Here is a 19,002-nt window from a genome sequence, read left to right as displayed (position 1 = left end):
TTGGTTAGGTTTAGGCACCATACTTGGGTAGGCTTAGGAAAAAAATCATGGTTTAGGTTACAATTGTGACGAATCAGAGAAGGACTCAACAGCACAACTCAGAAACACTGGTAAGATTTAAAACCTCCTAATCTCTCTGTATTTCAGTAGCCTATACAGAGTTTTACATCTGTTGTCTGGGATGACATTCCCAAACTACTCTTTGGACTACTCTTTTTTTTAGGTACTGCGCTGAGTTCTTTTTGTTCCTTCTGTTAACTTTCTCACTTGAAAGCAGAGGCCGAGAGCGTAGGTTGGATTATTATTGATTTACAAGAAGGCTGCCAAAAGATGTTACCAACATACGTATTGCAGGTCATTTTTTTAATAAAGAGTGACATGTAGTAATTTGCAGTAGATGGACACCTTCATTCTTCACTCTTACATATAATGACCTCACACTTTAAAGAAGTTGAGGTGTGCCCCTGAGGGGAAGTCGTGCAGCAGCAACTCCATCAGTTTGGCTGCAGACTCGTGAAGGGGAACAGATGATGCTTGACACCTGTCAACCTCAGAATGTCCTCCTGCATCTCTGTGTCCATGGGACCTGACAGAAACCAGAAAGAGCCAAGTGTTCAGAAGTTACTACATGTTTGCTTTTTTACTTCTGTATGACATACAGTGGCAAAATATGAAGACATACCGAATCTTTTAGGCTTTTATTTTCTTGTTTCAAAATTAGACTACTGTCAAACTTTAATCAAAAGTTCTTCAATATAAACTCAATTAAGATTGACTTGCTTTATTTTAAAGCACAACCGCCAAAACAAATCACAAGTATGTAGACTACAGCTGACTACTGTGAAGGAATAATGTTACCAGAACCTCAAACTAAGTCTATTTGCAGGTAAATGTGATTTTCGACATACTCTATAAGCTTTTTACTGACTACAATTACATTCATTTTGTAAATTTATTGCTTATAATTAATTTCAAACTAGTTCCAAAATGTTTCAGAAAAAAATGAAAAGTTTGGACAGTCTAATGACAATTCTACAAAATTCCTTTGCTGGTGAGAACAGTGATATGGTTGAAACCTGCAGATAAAGTGAGTAAGTGGACCTGAACCTGAGACTTTTTTGTTTTGTCAACGGATTTTTTTCTGAGATGAAAAATATGCTGCCAGCCCAGATTTCTTTCATAAGCATTACAGTATATAAAACTGGCATTCTGCAACTTGTTCTGTGTATTTTAATGCTTCCGCGCAACAGCTGTGACTGGCGGCACTATGTTTTAGCTTCATGTGTCTGCACATCTGTAGCATTCTCTGGAACAAGATGTCTCCCAGACTCCAGGAGGAACTGTTTCGATTTTGGTGGTTGAAGGTTACCTTGATGTTCATATCCAATAGGTCAAAAGTCAACTTTACTGTGACATCACAAGGTTTTGCAAAAGAAACATTGCTCACTGTGTAACTGTGCTCATGCACTAATATTTCTGTCCAGTACAAAGAGCTGTTCATACCTGGAGAGTCGCTAAGGACTTTCACATTTGATTCCTCTTCAGCCAGCATGCCGAACATCATCTTCCTGGCTGCTTTGGCAGTGCAGTACAACACACAGGACGGAAGGGCCTCCAGTGCGCACACAGATGAGACACTCACCACGGTCCATCGCAGGCCTAGTCTGCATGGAAATACCTGCAGTCAGCACCAGAGGTGAGCTAACTTTGAGGGACAGATAGGTGTTCACCTCATCAGGGCCAGTGAAACTGACAAAGAAACTGGAAATGTCACCCAGAGAGGCTGGAGGCAGAGAGAAAGAAGATGCGTGGGTAAAATTGGACTTCATCAAAGAATGAGGCAGATCTAAAACCAAAGCGTTTCTTCTAGTTGTGACTCACCAGCATTGTTGATAAGAAGCACATGCTCGAGTTTGTTTATGGCTTGCTGCCTTGCCACCATCACTATTTCATTCACCTCTCCTTTTGTGCTCAGATCGGCTGTGATGCAATGAACCAGCAGCTGATGTTCCTCAGTGAAGCTCTGCAGCTCTTTCTTCAGTTCCTGAAGCAGAGTCCCAGAGCGAGCCACCAGCAGGAGGACAGAGCCAGGCTTCAGCAAGTGGGCCACCTAGATGGACAAAAGACATGTATTTGTTTGTTGCTTTCTATTTTTCTTTCTTTTTCTTTTTTTCTTTTTCTTTTTTTAAAGGAAGTAAAACTTACTCGGTGTGCCAGCGCCCGTCCCAACCCTTTGGAGGCCCCTGTGATGATACAGATGCTCTGGCCCAGAGTCCTGGAGTTTTCAGTGTAGTTGCCTGACATATTGTCAAAATTCTGTGGTGATAAAATACTGATGGTGAAGACAGTACACTGGTTTTGTCAGCTTGTGAGAAGGATTTGAACACCGATCTGCTTTTATGACCTATCATGAGCAGGAAGAACTAATGCATTTCATACCTTATATTTCACAGTGTCAAGAGACTTGAGAGAAAATGACAGTTCTTAGAAATATACACAGATGACTGCAGATCTAAATCCCTCACAAGTTGAGTTGCTAAGATGCTAAGACACAATAAAAGAAAACCAGTGAACACAGAAGATGGTAAAAGAACTAACAACACTGATAGAAATATATGCCAAAAACCCTCCCAAAAAAAAACATCTTTGATATGAACACATAATATGACAGAGACAGTATGCAGCAATACTGCAAAACTCTAATAAAGTATAGAAACAAAATTGGACAATGGCTTAATCATTTATTTCACACTGTTAAAAAGCAAATAGCACATAAGTAGCATACTCAGTATGTGAAAATGTTCACTCTGCTCTTATCATACTTTTGGAGAGCACTGTATCTGCAATAGTGGTTCTGAATGATCTTTTGACTGTTTTAGATGAGGGAGTGACATGTGATGCCTATGCAGAGGCATATCAATAAAGCTTTAAATTCAAGTGCAGATACCCAATTTTCCAGCGATACTAATGAAACATGTCAGGCTGAATGTTGCTGACAGTTTTTTAAAATAAACCTCAAAACAGCTAGAATATTTCTATTTCATTTCATTTCTAAAAAACCCACTGAATCTTATATCTGTTTCTGAAGGAAATGGTGGCTGTTCAGATCCCCAAAAAAAGGTAGCTCTCCATAAAAGCTTAGTTTTGAGTATTTCTTTGTGTACACATAACATACATTTATTGAAGATTTGGAACAAACTGATTTTTAGAGAGCCAGGGTCCAATTTAGTGGAAGAAACCATAGCGCCTCTTTGTGGCCACAGGGAGCCTGAAAATCCTTGAAGGCAGTGCCTTTCCTTACCTTTCCTCTCATAGCAGTATTATAGCTGTGAGACTTGTTGTAAGCCAGCAAATAGACACCACTGCCCTCTTATGGACAATCCAGCTAAGGTAACAGAAAAGGTGCTTCTTCTTTGGAGATAAGCAATTTCAGTATTATAGCCGATATGATTGATTACATAGGCCTAAGATTCAAATACATAGCCCTACATTATTATAGAAAGCTGGGTTGGTAAGTAACTGAATACATCATATGAAAGGACACACAGTACTATTACTGTCCTGACAAACTGATCAGTTTGTTGATTAAATTCAGCAGACAATCACATATTGGCTCATGCAGAGTTGGTGCAGTCGTAGTTAGCTGGCCTCATAAAGTTCCTGTATTTTTCCGTCACAGAAGATACTTTGCTATAGGAAGAGCACAGGTGTAACTAATTATGTTAATGACAGGAACAGTATATGAGCACCTGTTCCTGTCAGGGCCCCGTAATGTGCTGCATGTTATCTTATTGGCACTCTAGATTAAACCAACCAATTACTGTTATTATTTACAACTTTGCTGTACCTGCTACGAGAAGTCTCCAACGCACATCTAGGACAATATTTGATAAACTTGTTCAGTTAGATGATCCAACGCTCCTCTCCTGTCCTGCTGAGGGACCCTGGTGTTTATTTTCCTGAGCAGAAGAAGGGCTATAACAACCATAAACCACATTTTTCTATGCAAATACTGAAGGACAGCACAGTAATAAGACATCTAAACCAAGACTATTCAGAGAGACATCAGATGTTTCTACCTGAAAGACACTAAATTATGATTAAGGGATTCAAAATATAATCTGGGATAAAAGTGCCACATTGAAAGGCCACTGGACATGAGTGAAAGTCGGTGAAAGAAAAGGAATCTATACATGTGCGTTGTTGTGTGTGAGCAAACTGAGAAATACTAGCAAGTCTGTCCAGAGGATACTGGATTCAGCCCGTCTGTGGTGTTGCACTTCCATATTGGCTTCACTTTTCATACCTGAACACTACATTCATTTGTATTTACATATTGCATTTCATATATTTTTATATTAAGTCAGTGTGTGATTCCCTTCAACTTCAGAAGATTTAAGTGTTTTGAAGCTAATTGTTTTGGTTGTCAAGTCCTCACCTTTACTGTTTTTCACTGCTCTCATAAGCATTGAGTAACTGTCAGTAAATTATGTTACCCACTCAGCAGCAATTACAGACAGACAAAGTTAGGGATTATCTGGTAAACAAGGAAACAGTTAGTTTATAGCTAGTTACTGCCTCCAAGTGGCCAAATATAAATTAATATGGGTTTAAGCTAGAAGGCAATTTATTGCTTTTAATTAATTTGTTTTTGACACTTGACTTGTGTTTTCTATGCATCCATCCATCCATCCATTTATCTGTCCATCCATCCGTCCATCCGTCCATCTGTCCATCCGTCCGTCCATCCATCCATCTGTCCATCCGTCCGTCCATCCATCCATCCATCCATCCATCATTCCATCTATCCTTCCATCCATCATTCCATCTTTCCTTCCATCCTTCCGTTTATCCATCTATCCTTCCATCCATCCATCCATCCATCCATCCATCCATCCATCCATCCATCCATCCATCCATCCATCCATCCATCCATCCATCCATCCATCCATCCATCCATCCATCCGTCCATCCACCCGGGGGACCTTACAGTAGGCCTATATGACTATAGGCTTTTCCCGAGGGAGAGCACTGGATGAATGCCAAAAGGGGGCGTTTGTATCATGTAGCCGGAGGGGCGGGACCAGAGGTGGGTGTGTGTCTCTCAGCTGATGCGCGTATCAACCGACCGACTCCATCATCAGCATCCGACGCTGACAGCGGTCGAAGACAGCATCCCTATTACCGACCCACGGCACCAACGCAGAATAATTCAGAGCCCGGCCGACAGGACTGACGTTGCTGTCTTGTGACAATATTGTTTATTGGAGCTGCCATCTTACACACCGCCAAGCTGCAAAATAGTGAGTAGCCTTTGATGATGGACCGCCAGGATGCTACAATCGGTAAATCAAAGCTACTGCATGATACGTCGTCAATGTCCCTGACACTGTGCATTTTAATCCAGATTCATTGTCTGTGCAATTCGGCGAGGGTCGTGCGATTGTGTTTTGTCTCAGGCCTTGCGAGTAATTGTTAGGGAGCGCAGTCGATTCAGGGTTTGATGCGGATGCTGCTAAAGCCGCCCTTGCCGCCCAGGGATGCAGAGAAAAGGGAGAGAGAGGGAGTCGTGAGGGGAGGGGATTGAGGCAGAGCAGCAGATAGATAGGCAGTGTATTTTACTACTACTACTATTCACCCAAGTGGAAGTAAACCTCTAGTAAAGGGGCTGAGAAGGGGAGGTGCACTGGCATGACTGCCTCTCTCTCTCTCTCTCTCTCTCTCTCTCTCTCTCTCTCTCTCTCTCTCTCTCTCTCTCTCTCTCTCTCTCTCTCTCTCTCTCTCTCTCTATCTAAGCAAGGGTAATGTGATTTTCGTGATGTAAATATTTAGCTGTGACCAAGCTCCAAAATATCTTGTATTTCAGTGTAGCTGATGGCTACAGATCATAGCCATATAAACCTAATAGCATATATGTAGCTATAGATTTCTTATTTCTCCACATAAATGTGTGTACACGCAAAGATTTTGTTACAATGTACACAAATGAATTTTGATGAAATTAATACTACTTTTATGAATGTTATATATTCAGTTTTAGATGATGATTCAGTTTTGTGGTCATTTTTGAGGCTGGTGGTTTGTGGTGATGTTGAGTTGCTTTTTGACTTCTGGCTAAAAGGACACAAAGTATTGCAGATATCATAAAATGTAGGGGCCCAAGCCGGTCTTAGATGGAGATGTGGTCAACATCCTATATCCTTAAAACCCGAGGGCATCCACTGAGAGGTGTTTCTAATATTTAGTGTACTCTCACTGATAGAACTGTGACACCTGATGAAATACCTGAAACACCTCCCAGTATAATGCAATACAGTTGAATACGAGAAATTCATATCGCTTATTTTCCAGTTTATTAGGTACACCAAACTGAAAATAACTCATACAATCCTGCATTGAATCCTTCCTTAAAACAGTTTCAGAGATGTTTATATTCAACACTAAAGTTTAGTATGTCATTTGTGATGCTGCTCAACTGTATTCATCCCCCGAGAGGTGTTTCTAATATCTTGTCCATAGCGTTATATTAAGGTTATACTAAATATTAGAAACACCTTTCTCAGGGGAAGCCACATGACCTGTGTTCAAATTCCCACGCTGACATTCCCAGAAAGCAGCCAATATATCAGTAAACTGTCAGAGTGTGGTTATTTGATCAACAACAAATTTGTTTATGAATATGCTCCATGGAACGTAACGTCAACTCCTAATTAGATCAAATGCAAGAAACATTCTGTATTTACCTTTCAGTTTTCACTGTTTTATTGGTGCGTATTACCAAATGAAATTGCAGTTCATCAAATTACCAAAAATGTCCACACAGACAGCATTTCGCCTGCAGTCGCCCACTTTCCCCAAATGCTAATAGAGCCTTGAGTGTAAAGCAGTACAGTTCAACATCACCCGAAACTACAACCTCTGCAATGATATAAAGTTCAGTTAACACCTCTCTGGAAGAGTTTAACCTTCATGAGAATTTCTTGCCAGACTGTTGTATTAGATTGCATTAAGTTCATTGAAGTACAATAAACTGGCAATTTAAATGCATACTAACCACATTAACAGGAATACATTGCAGCCTCCTTCACATTTACACAGCCCTGCAATAAATATTTATTTTGAGTAGTAGAGCTTTTGATACTGAGACTGTGTTACACAGATGTTGACGAAACATTGTGGTGTTTAATTTGGGTTATTTATGTGGTGGATTGTCTTTCACTTTAATGTACATCACCAATAACTACTGCCTTAAAAGTTACTATAGATGTGCAGTAACCCTCATATTCAGTTTGGTTCCTGGAGACTACATTAAACTGCTCCAAAAAACATACTTAACATAGTTTCATTATGTAAGAGAATTTTTCATAAACATAATTTTTGTCGAATGACATGTCTCAGATTTATGGAACAAAAGATGACACATTGGGCTCCAAGAGACCCCAACTAAAACAATGTTATTTTTATAATACTATACACCTGTGCTCTACTACAAATATTATTACAATTTTGGTAAATTAAAGCGAGGTCTGACAGGTACTTCTAATTCACCATAAACATATTTATTATAATAATGCTATGTTTCCATTTTTACTTAATAAAATGTGCAGACCAAGTTTGTGGCGATGTAAAGGGTTCCCACCTCAATACTTAATACAGAGGAGTGAATGAAAACTGAACTTTGTAAGCTTCACAAAAATGGTATTCATTACAGGGCTGTTGTTTTTGATTGTATTCGACCTGTTTTATGCACATGTTCCTTTGTTTGTGGCCATAAAAAGCCAAAAGAAACCTCCAAACAAACAAATACCCTCCTTCTCCAGTTCAACGATGCTAACAGACACAACATTCAGTGTAATTTGTCTTTTTCATGTCAGATCAGTTTGAGTAATCTCTTCAGCCCATTTCTCTTGACCAATGCACAATAATAAAAAGTCCACAATTACTTGGCATATCCTCACTTATAGGTGTAGGCCTATACATAATGAACAGATGCCATAAACAGAGTGATACTTTGACTTCATCATTAAAGTCTTATTTTTACACTTCTCTTCACTGTAGAGTTGTCCAGACTTATCTATCTGACCTTTTTTCATTTTTATCATGGTGGGAGGACCACGCTGCCCCTGTATGTGGGCTGGAATCTATTCTGCATCTGTTATTGTATAACTAGTCCTTATGCAAGTACAATATTGTATAACTCCTTTCGTTTTTCTGTGTTCCTCTAGTGTGTGTGCCCCCACTACCTGCATTAGGTTGTGATGACCCACACTACTTCCAAATGTATCTGTGACCCTCCCCAATCCTGACTCCTAACCTCTAATCCCTGACCTTTGACCCCCACTATGGGCAGTGTTGGCAGTGGGGTGGCAGGAGAGCAGGAGTTTGCCATGAAGTCTGTGGGTACGAGGACCACCCTGCCCCGAGCCCCTCCTCTCTCTCGCCGTTGCCCTGCCGACCGCAGCTGCAGCGCAGAGCGGCTTCCCCGCCCCCAGGCGACTATATCAGACGGGACGGCTTCTAGCGATGAACGAGGCAGTGTTAGTATCGGAACTGGGACCTGTACTGGGACTGACCGGCCCACCGAAACAGCCTCCTCAACCAACACTGAATGTACAATGACAGGCCCGTCCAATAACAACCAGTTGGACTGTGGCAACGGAGCGGGCAGGAGGGAGAGGGAGTGGGAGAGGGAGAGGCAGCGGGAGAGGGGGAGAGACAGGGACCGGGATCGAGACTGGGACCGGGAGAGGTTAGAGAGGGAGCGAGAGAGGGAGAGGAACCGGGAAAGGGAACGGGAACGAGTAGAGAGGGAGAGGCTGGAACGGGAGAGGGAGAGGGAGCGGGAGAGAGCCAGGGAGAGGGAGAGGGAGAGAATTGAAAGGGAGAAGATAGAAAGAGAGAGGGAGCGCGAGAGAGAGAGGGAGAGGGAGCGAGAGAGAGAGAGGATGGAGAACGAGAGGATGGAAAGAGAGAGAGAGAGGGAAATGCAGGCCGCAGGTCTTGATCTCTGTGGGAACATTGTGGGCCGAGGAGCAAGTGAGAAGAACGGTGTGGGCATGAACCAACACCACCACAGAGAGATGGCAGCCGCCAGAACCGACAGCGAGAACAATCCAGCCAGCCACAACCCTCCAAACCACAACCCGCCCAAGATCCTGCCAGTGTCGGGAAAACTGGAGCAGGTACTTCAAGACTTAGGACAGTGGCCCCCGACCTGGGGGTCACCACCTTCAAAGGGGGTTTGTAAAATGAATCTAAGAGATCCGAAGATGAGGGGAATAGTGAAAAAATGTGAAAAACTGTCATAAAATTATGTTTATTTTCTCATTCTAAGACTTTATTTCTGTTAAAAACTTTAATTGAATTCTTTCTGACCTCTTGAAGCCGTTAAAAAATATTACAAAACCCTTTTTTGCCCTTAACAGTGTTAATCTGTTGTGAAAAGATTCCCTCTTTATTTGTACATCAAAGACTGTTGAAGCCAAATATTGGCTTTTAGTATGAACAAATTGAGAACTATATACTTTGCTCCCCACTTCTTACATGGCAAATATGCAGAGGAGGAGTGATAATTGCCACCAAAAACTGTTATTCATGTTTCCCTCTTGGGACATACCTGTTTGCAAGAGCTTCAGAATTTAAGCAGCTACAAATACATCATAATATGTACAATGCATTTCCTATATTCTTTTGTTAGGCTTAACATGTCAAAATGCTGAATTTTTCTCACTGAAACGTTCACTACAGTGTACTTTGGTCTGTGAGCTGCTGCTCATGTATCTCGTATTTCTCTCTGTATTTCTTTCGTTCCTTCCTTCTTTCTTCCACCTCTGTTGCAGGCGATGCAGAACAACTCAGGCCTTGTTCGTCCCTCTGCCTTCAAGCCGGTGGTTCCCAAGAGCTTCCACTCCATGCAGAACCTGGTGGGCCAGGCAGGAGGGACCGGGGGCGAGGGAAAGACTGAGGCGAGGAGTGAAGGGTTCAGTGAGGGCAGAGTAGGCAGGAGAGGCAGGGATGGAGGAGGAGGAGAGTCGGGAGAGGTCCCAGAGGCCCTGCTCCTGGACCAGGACAGCCCAGTGAGGGTCATCAGGAGTGAGGGAGGGGGAAATGCTACTGAAGTGGTTCAGGGAGGGATGTCCGATTCAGGGAGAAACTCCCTGACCAGTCTGCCAACCTACACAGGCTCAGGGTCTGGTTGCGGTCCCCCAGCAGTCCTGGGGCCCCTCAGTGCTTCCACCAGCCACATCAACAGGTTGGGCATGGCTGGGGCCGCCGCAGTCCTGGACAAGCTGGAGAAGCCTGGTTACCAGGTACGCTTTGGTGACTTTTATCACCTGACTTTTATCATTTTGAATGTGTATTGATGCGGTTCTTTCCTCCAGAACGGGCTCAGTGCCTCAGACAGCGGCCGGTCCTCCTCCGGTAAGAGCTCCTCATCCTATCAGAGGCTGAGCCACCTGAGTGATGCTCCAGCACCTCTACGCCCCTCGCCCTCCTCTGATGACATCATCCAGGACCTCGAGGACCGCTTGTGGGAGAAAGAGCAAGAGGTCAGAGGCCACTCAGTTTGTAGGCACTCAGTTCAAGGACTTTTCCAGTATTTAAAGGGCCAGTTCACCCAAATTGAAAAAAATGACTACTGGTGAAGCTATGTAGATGTGTTTGTTTCTATTTTCCCAGGTATTGAGACTGTTTCCGAAATTTCTGCTGCACTTAACTATTTAGGTGGCTGCTTTGTGGCCTGATTCCTGTTATTTCTTTCCACTAGGTGCAGCACATGCGCAGAAACCTGGACCAAAGTGAGGCAGCGATCATCCAGGTGTTTGAGGAGAAGCAACGGGTCTGGGAGCGACAGATGGACGAGCTGAGGCAAAACTATGCTTCACGCCTGCAGCAGGTGATCTGATCACACACTTCAATTCGAGGATTAATGTTTAATCCTCGATCGCCTGTTAAAATCAATCAAATTTATGAAATGATATTACACAAAAGTTCTCCCTGTAGAAGCAGTGCTGATGAGAAACACATGGATATAAACAATACAAATTTTTGTCTAAAAGACATTTAACTTTTTTTGATCACATCCACTGTATTTGCTTTTTTTATCGTTGGAAGAAGCCACATCTTGCTCTTTGATGAGTGGAATCTTTTCCAGGTTTTGAGAGGTTAATGCTGAAATTGAGATGCAAGTAAATGCAGCATCATATGAAAAGCATACTAAATCGATCCCTGATATACAACACTGGATCTGTGTGTATACGTTCCACGTATACATAGATGTCATGAAACCTTATACTGTGTATGTGCATTTGGTCTGCAGGTTACCCGTCGTGCTCAGCGCTCCCAGACCGCCCTTCAGGCGCAGATATCCCGTCTGTCCCAGGACAAGAGGAGGCTCCAGGAGGAGATGGCAGCTCTGTTGGCTCAGAGGGAGGAGCTGGAGAGAAAGTGCCTGGATTATAGGAAGGAACAGGCTGACATCTTGCCTCGTCTGGAGGAGACCAAGTGGGAGGTGAAATATGAGCATACGAGTTGTTGTTATGTGTTAGTTCAGTAAAATGGTATTAGGGTTACATCAGGGTAGAATGACGACATGAGCAGTCAGTAAGACGGGTGTGTGTGAAGCTGCGTATGTGTGTAAGTACAGATGTGGCTGAAAGTGTTGGTACAATTACACCATCATACTCTTCCTACTGAAACTGGAAGAGAAACATAATAAGACAGTTGTCCAAGGAGGTAAGAAGGACAATAATTGCCAAGCGTGTTCAAGGTAAAGGCCCTCTCCAAGCAGCTTGATGTACTCGTGACCACATCTGCAGACATGAAGGCCATAAGAGGAACATTGATCACAGACTGAACAGAAGACAGAACAGAAGTTTAAATGGTGGGAAATATAACCAAGATAAACTCCACAACACATTAAAACTGACCTCCAAGATCAAGGTACAAAAGTTCCTGGTCATAACATACATCAGTTTCTGAATGACATTGGGCTCCAGGGAAAAAGATCCCATTCTTGAAAAAGAAAAGTACAAAAATTGAGTTTTCTGAAATGCATATTGACGAGTCACAGTGTCCTTTGAACAGATAAAACAAAATTAGAGCTTTTAGGTGAGTCACATCAGCTGTACAGTCCACCATCCCCACTCTGGCTCATATGTGTTATGGGGTCTGGAATATGGTGCTTTAAATCTATGCAGGACGCAGTGAAATCAGAATATTGACGTAGCACTCTGCGGCAAAACGTTATGCCCAGTGTTCGATAGGTCTGGCTCAGTTGCAGGTCATGGCTTCTTCATCCGCATAATGATCCAAAACATTGAACACCGTGAATGGATGAGCAAAAACAGTGGGCTGTTTAGCTATTAGTCTGGAATTGAATCCAACTGAGCCTTTATAGAAAGAGTGTACTCTGGGCTAAGAGTCCCAGTATTTTAGCCCATGGCATTTTTATTAGTTGTATTATTTCAAATAAAATGTTACTCAATCAATCAAACGCATGGTCTGCCCTGTTAAGTGTGGAATAGAACATAGGGGATGCCAGTTACTTTAGGTTTCAATTTATATCCCAGAAAGTGGAAGTAATTGAATGCTAAAAGAAAAAACACTGACTGTTTAATTAATTCTTCCTGTGGCAGGTGTGTCAGAAAGCAGGAGAAATCTCCCTGCTGAAGCAGCAGCTGAGGGAGAGTCAGGCCGAGGTGACCCAGCGAGCTGGAGAGATGGTGGCCCTGAGAGGCCAGCTGAAGGAGCTCAACGCTCAGTTGAGGGAGCGCGAGGAGGTCATGCTGGGCCTGAAGGACTCCTACAGCACCAAAAGTCTGGAGCTGGAGAAGTGTGAGGGAGAGCTGAGGAGGACTCTGTCTGAGGTAGGTTATCGATTACACGCAACTTCATACTCAGAACTTTCAACACCAAGGATTACAAATAAAATAAAAGCACAAAAAGATAATTCATTTACATAAGTTAACAATCTATTAATATTTTTACATTAAAAACATATTTAGTCATCCACTGTTATTAAGGATCTTCCTCAGTAGTGCAAACAGTTCCCTCTATCAAAAATATAAAAGCACCTTGAAGTGTCTCTGATTAAAACTCATTTTGATTTATTTCCATTTTTTTGTTTAGTATAATCTCTACTTCATTTTATTTTAATTTTGTTGTAATTTGTAAGAGTTTACAAGGGAATTCAACCAGCGCCAGTCCAGCACTAAAGAGTGGAAATGGAGGGATGCACTAGGTTCCTTTCCTGATTTAAGGTGCACAGAAAAACAAGCTCTGTCTCTTTACAGAAAGCTAAGATTCACCCAAGTCAGTATTATAATTATTTCATTATTAGGAGCACCAAAGTCACTGTCAAAGATTAAAATTCATATTGTTGACCTTGGATGTATTTATATATTTACTGATAGAATCCGTCAGCAGAATTTGATGCTAATAGTTTAATAATAATAAACTAATGTTAAAGCCTCATAGTTAGATCTGATCTATGCGATAAGCCAAAAATGGTATATTAGACGTATTTATGTACAGTCACATTGGCACAACAAGAACAAGACAGATTTTGTGCTTCTCCTTCAGCTGATGTTTAAAAATAGTCGTCATATCTCCCCTCAAAAATGCATGAAACTTACCTCGGTATTCTCGGCCTATGATGAAAATCTTGTGCAGCAGCAGAGTATGGTCAATTGCTTTAGGGTCTGCACAAAGTGCAACACAATGTTGATGACACTCCAGAGCAGTCAGAAAATAATTTACAACAAGTGAGATTGCAGGATTGTGATGTTTACCTCCAAATCTAGATTGTTGAGCATTTAATCCTCAAAATCCTTTGGAGGGATTTTAAAAAATTGGCTAGGAGACTGGGACAAATTGGGGATTGGGCAACATTATATATCACAGCTGCACACAAAAAAGTCCATTGTGCTGAATGAGCCCATAAGAAGCTTACAAGAATATAATGTCTATATGTTGGGTATTCTATTACTAAAAGGGCTGCACGGTTATATCAACATTCTTTTTAAAAACACTTTATGCATTTATCAAATGCCATATTGTCGGTTATAAACTGATATAAAATCATGTCAGATTTTTGATGAGAGACTCTACCTTTTGCTTTCCACAGGTGTCCATCCTCAGAGAAAAGCTGGGTGTGTTTGAGGCAGAAGTGCTGAGTTTAAAACGGGCTCTGAGTGAAGTGAGCAGAGGAGCAGAAGTTGTCATAAGCCCGAACTTAGCTGCTGCAGGGCTGTTGCCACCGTGGGGAGCTGTCCACTGCCCACGAAACCCAACTGAGCCCTCAACCAACTCCCTCACCCCGACATCTGACTCCCTGCTGAGTCTTCAGAGTGATGAAGCCAAAGCTCAGAGGCAGGAAGCTCAGAGACAAGAGAGGCAGCAACGCGAAGAAGCTCAGTGGCGCGACGTGCAGCAGCGGCAAGATGCTCACATGCAGCAGGACATTCAGATGCGTCAGGATGCCCAGATCCGACCGGAGGCCCAACTCCGCCAGGAGGCTCACCTGCGCCATGAAGCCCAAATCCGCCAGGAAGCACAGCTGCGTCAAGAGGCACAGCTCCGTCAGGAGGCCCAGCTCCGTCATGAGGCCCAAATGCGGCAAGAGGCTCAGCTACGCCATGAGTCCCAACTCTGCCAGGATTCGCAACTGCGTCAGGATGCCCATCAGCCACAGCGAGTCCAGGAGGGTCACTGGGATGAAGCAGGGGAGCTGCGCAGGCAGCTGGAGCAGCTGCAGGCCGCGTTACGCCTGGAGCGGCAGCAACGGGAACGTCAGGCTCTCAACTTTGACCAGGAACGGCACACCTGGCAGGACGAGAAGGAACGGGTTTTGAAATACCAGGCACAGCTGCAGCTCAGCTACGTGGAAACGCTGCAGAAGAACCAAGCTTTGGAAAAACGTATGAGCCAGCTGGGAGCCAAACAAACCACAACCTCCACCACCACCACTATTACCACAACCACCACCACCTCCCCAACCTCCTCCAATTCTCCTCCTTCACCGCCAGTCCTCTCACTTCTGGCTCCTCAGCCGCCCCCCTCCCTCTCTGGCCCCATTGCCCTCACCCTCTCCCCACCCTGTGAAGACCAAAAGGGCCCTGCATCCATCCACCAGCTTGCCCCTCCCTGGGCGGGACCCTCGCGCCTGGAGAGGATAGAGTCAACTGAGATCTAGAGACAGCTCCATGAAGGAAATTCTCCAATTCACTACACTCACGGTGACAAGGCCTCTCACCCACAACCACTTCAGCATTCAGCAGAGAAACATTTCAGTCTACAATAGAATAAGTCAGTACAGTCTGACATATTTTTCAAAGCAACTCTAAACAGCAACAAGGCCGACTGTAAAATGCAGCATTATCAGTTACAAGCAGGTCATCTGAACAGGAAGTTGAACTACACTCATCATTATCAATGATTTTTCACCCTCCTCAGCAGCCTTTCTCTCACTAGTTGCAAATTACTACATCACTGTAACTGAAAAGTGTGCCACACTGATGGATGGCAGAAAAACAAGATGTTAAATGACAATGTTTAGATTACAGCACTAATACATGAGTCATTTAATGCCCTTGCTAGAAAAGGACCAAGGCAATCAGGGATATTGTCAGAAATGAACAACAAGAATATAATGCGGTATTTATTCATTGTAAGTCTGTGTCACTGGTTATGTAAAAGTAGAATTAGCGGTCAGAGTGTGTGATGTTAACTTGCATTTTTGGCCAGAGAGCGCCTTACTCCATTCTTTCCAGCATGTATAAGAAAATAATTAATGCTGGGAGTAGATGAAAAAAAAAATGAAGAGAGTAATTACCATTTTCAGTGCTTTAATTAGAATATCAGCAAACCAGTTACACAACATTACGGCTGGACTATTTCTTTTAAATCCCAGCAGATATTGACGTCAAACATCACACAGATTGATTCTTGATTCAGTTTTCAAGTCATTTCATGCACAGGGTCCAACATGGATGGCCCATTTAAACACATTATTAAGACCAACAGAGTTTATATTTTCTACAAATTGAATTTAAATAGATATGTTTAGCAGATAATCATCCCCAACTGAATATAGAACGAGCTATTGGTGAACCTGGTTCGCCTTCACTTCAGATTTTCTGTGGTGTCTAAAAATGAACACTAGGGATCACTAGGGAGCTTTCACAGCACTCCTAACTTCAATTTCTTCTCATTGAACTGCCAGGAGAATGTGAATGGAAGCACACGATTTGAATTTGATTATTATGATAATTGTGTCATTCGCTTTGTGCATTCACAGCCAAGAAATGTGCGAAACCAGTCAGTATCCCCAAAGTAAAAAAAAAAAAAAAAACAATTTTATAGAATGTATGATATACTAGAAAGAAATACTTATAATAGTTCTAGATTGTAAATGTGTGTGAAAGAGTGCGCAAGCGAGAGTGTGCATGTGTGTATACATATGAAAAGCTTCAGCTTATGAGATTGAGGATAGAGGGACTAGTGGCAATACGGCAAGTGAAGATATATGAAGAGCAAAGGGATTTTCTTTTAGGTACAGTAAAATGTACATCAAAGCTTGTGAGAATGAAATTTCACAGAGAGAGTGTGTATATCCTGAAAAACTCTTACTTTTTTCTGTATAGTTCATTTAGACAAAGCAAGTGAGAGGGAAGTTGAAAAAAAATATCTGAAAAGTGGAGAGTCTGCCTCTTTAAAGGGAGCATTCACACCAACTGCACTATGTCCTACACACAAGTTATGATGTACAGTAGACTCAGATGTGAATATCATGGCTTTTATATGTGTTGTTTATGCCAGCATACAAAGATTTTGCTCAAGAATATTAACTTATCTCTAAAGTATTACATAGTATTATCATCTTTATTACTGTTATTATATTATGGTGAACTGACAGAGGAAAATATGTGCCATTTGAGCTTTCCTTTATGTGTTTTTTTTTTTTAACTGTGTAGATAGCCTACCTGGTCTACCATAATGGTGCAATCATAGCAACCCTGTCCACAAATGATGTTCCTTTTGATGTAGGTGATAAATGTAGTTACAGTATTGCATTGTTTAGAGAACAAAAGGATACTGATTTTTATACATGTTTAAAATCTATTGTTTGCATTTATGTTACTAGTACTGCTCTGGCTTGATTAAAACCACCCCTTTGTTAAAATTCAGCAGAACTAATAAAGATATGTGAATAATTCAACACTTTTTGTCAGTGAGCCAATCACTTTTCCCTCAAGATTGGATTCTGGCAACCAGCTTTGAATATACTGACCAGAAGAAATAAATGGAGTCCTCGAAATAGTGCAGTATGGGATTATGCCCGGCACGGTGTATTTTCTCAGTGGTTTATGAGGCTATGGACTCTCAAAAGGAATAAATCTCAGGGGTCCCAAGATGATTAGATGCAAGAAGACACAAAAATAAAAAATAAAAATTTAAAAAAAATTTAAAAAAAGAAGACAAAGATACTGGTTATATAGGCTATAGAATAAACATAATACACACTGAATTTATATCCCTGAAAAGTATAATAGTGAGTAAACAGTAAGAACCCTCAAACAAAAGAAGCCTGGGTTCTTCCCTCTTAACACCATGCATCTGACTGAGGCGTTCTTGAAATGCTGCAGGCTGCGTGTTTGCTTCTCATAAGGATGAGCTGCAATGTAAAATATAAATACAAATAATCCAAACATTAAATGTGCTTGTTAGAGACATTTTAGCTGTACTGTGATACAGAAAACATAAATATCAACGGACAAGTAATTCGATTGAGGCTATTCTTGCTTATATAACACTTGTTGCATCTGTTGGGCGTCGACTAATTTGAAATTATAAATATGCAGGGTGTCCCTTCTCGGCTTCCTTAGATGTTTATTCCAGCTCCTTTGAGATGATTGAAGTGTCAAAGAACGGGACACACTGCAGGGCAATGTAAGGGAAAGCAGAGATGTGCATCTTGCTTTTTAAGCACATGCAGAAGTAACAAAAAAAAAAGGGCAGTGAAGGATCATCAGTGAAGCAGCAGTCAAGAGTACATTAGAAACATTAGACAGAATTCAGTTCAGAGATCTAACACTTAGTATGGGTGCAATTAAATCCACCCCTAACAACGCATTAGTGGTAGAAGCTGACGAATTGTCATTAAGTTTAAGACATTCAAAACTAGCTCTGGCATTTTGGGTGAAGCTAAAGGGATCTGGTGAGGAACTTCCCGCATCAAATTTGTTGTGTGATTGTTGGGAATAAACACAACTTAAAGGCAAAGGGTTTGGTTGGACTATTAGTACAATGGCCAAAGAATACGGTCTAAATGGGTTGGAGTATGGGCCCAATGTAATGTGGAAAAATGTTCCCGTTGGATATTACCAGTCCACAATGTGGATTTAACACTTGTGGAACAGAGGAGAAAATGGATGGAAAGAAATTTGAGTGATATTGGATATCGGACTCAAGAATATATAAACAATAATTATTGTAACTATATGCCGGTTTATACTGATGGATCAGTGGTATTCATACCAGAATTTAATCATGTGCAAACGAATTAATGACAGATTGTCTGTTTTAACAGCTGAAATCATTGCAATAATCTTTGGACTACAATGAGCAGAAGAGGTCAGGCCTGAGATCAGCGGTCACATGTTCCGATTCTGCTGCAGCTTTAAACAGCTTGAAGTCAAAACAAACAATAAGAGAGGATTTATTGATGGAAATAGCTCCGATAATGTTGAGACTTCAAAGACTTGGAATAAATGTTCATTTTTGCTTGGTTCCTGCTCATATAGGTGTGGAGGGCAATTAGAGAGCAGATATGACTGCAAAGAGAGAACTAAAACTAAAAGAAGAGGAGATATTGAATGTTCCTTTTGGAAAGGAGGACGCTAAATCATTGATAAGAGAGGGAGTACGGAATTTATGGCAGAAGAAGTGGGACATTGACATCAAAGGAAGACATTTCTAGAACATTCAGAAATCCATAAA

The 19,002-nt window shown here is 41.8% G+C and overlaps 2 protein-coding genes across 6 annotated transcripts; one reads left to right on the top strand and one right to left on the bottom strand.

The window, feature by feature from the left end:
• Positions 1–435: 435 nt before the first annotated feature.
• On the bottom strand, positions 436–2,304 carry sprb (sepiapterin reductase b). Its single transcript, XM_069699344.1, is given in 6 exon segments — positions 436–518; positions 521–586; positions 1,504–1,676; positions 1,678–1,783; positions 1,882–2,110; positions 2,206–2,304. Coding segments are annotated over 6 exon segments (756 nt in total).
• A 2,784-nt stretch (positions 2,305–5,088) lies between these two features.
• lzts3b (leucine zipper, putative tumor suppressor family member 3b) lies at positions 5,089–17,221 on the top strand. 5 transcript variants are annotated; one of them, XM_069699603.1, is made up of 8 exons: positions 5,089–5,303; positions 8,351–9,239; positions 9,840–10,310; positions 10,383–10,550; positions 10,769–10,897; positions 11,321–11,512; positions 12,639–12,869; positions 14,129–17,221. In XM_069699603.1, exons 2-8 carry the CDS (start codon positions 8,388–8,390, stop codon positions 15,194–15,196), a joined length of 3,111 nt encoding a protein of 1,036 aa, XP_069555704.1. In that variant the 5' UTR covers positions 5,089–5,303; positions 8,351–8,387; the 3' UTR covers positions 15,197–17,221. The 5 variants fall into 5 exon arrangements, with proteins under 5 accessions (XP_069555704.1, XP_069555702.1, XP_069555703.1 ...); XM_069699601.1 differs by having other exon boundaries at positions 8,226–9,239; XM_069699602.1 differs by having other exon boundaries at positions 5,089–5,345.
• The last annotated feature ends 1,781 nt before the right edge of the window (positions 17,222–19,002 follow it).

Source organism: Brachyistius frenatus, unplaced genomic scaffold (genome assembly GCF_029030835.1).
Source record: "Brachyistius frenatus isolate BFR_SWC_R1_liver_20210118 unplaced genomic scaffold, ASM2903083v1 Contig_30, whole genome shotgun sequence".
Taxonomy (NCBI): Eukaryota; Metazoa; Chordata; class Actinopteri; family Embiotocidae; genus Brachyistius; species Brachyistius frenatus.
This window is presented reverse-complemented; position numbering and strand designations above follow the sequence as displayed.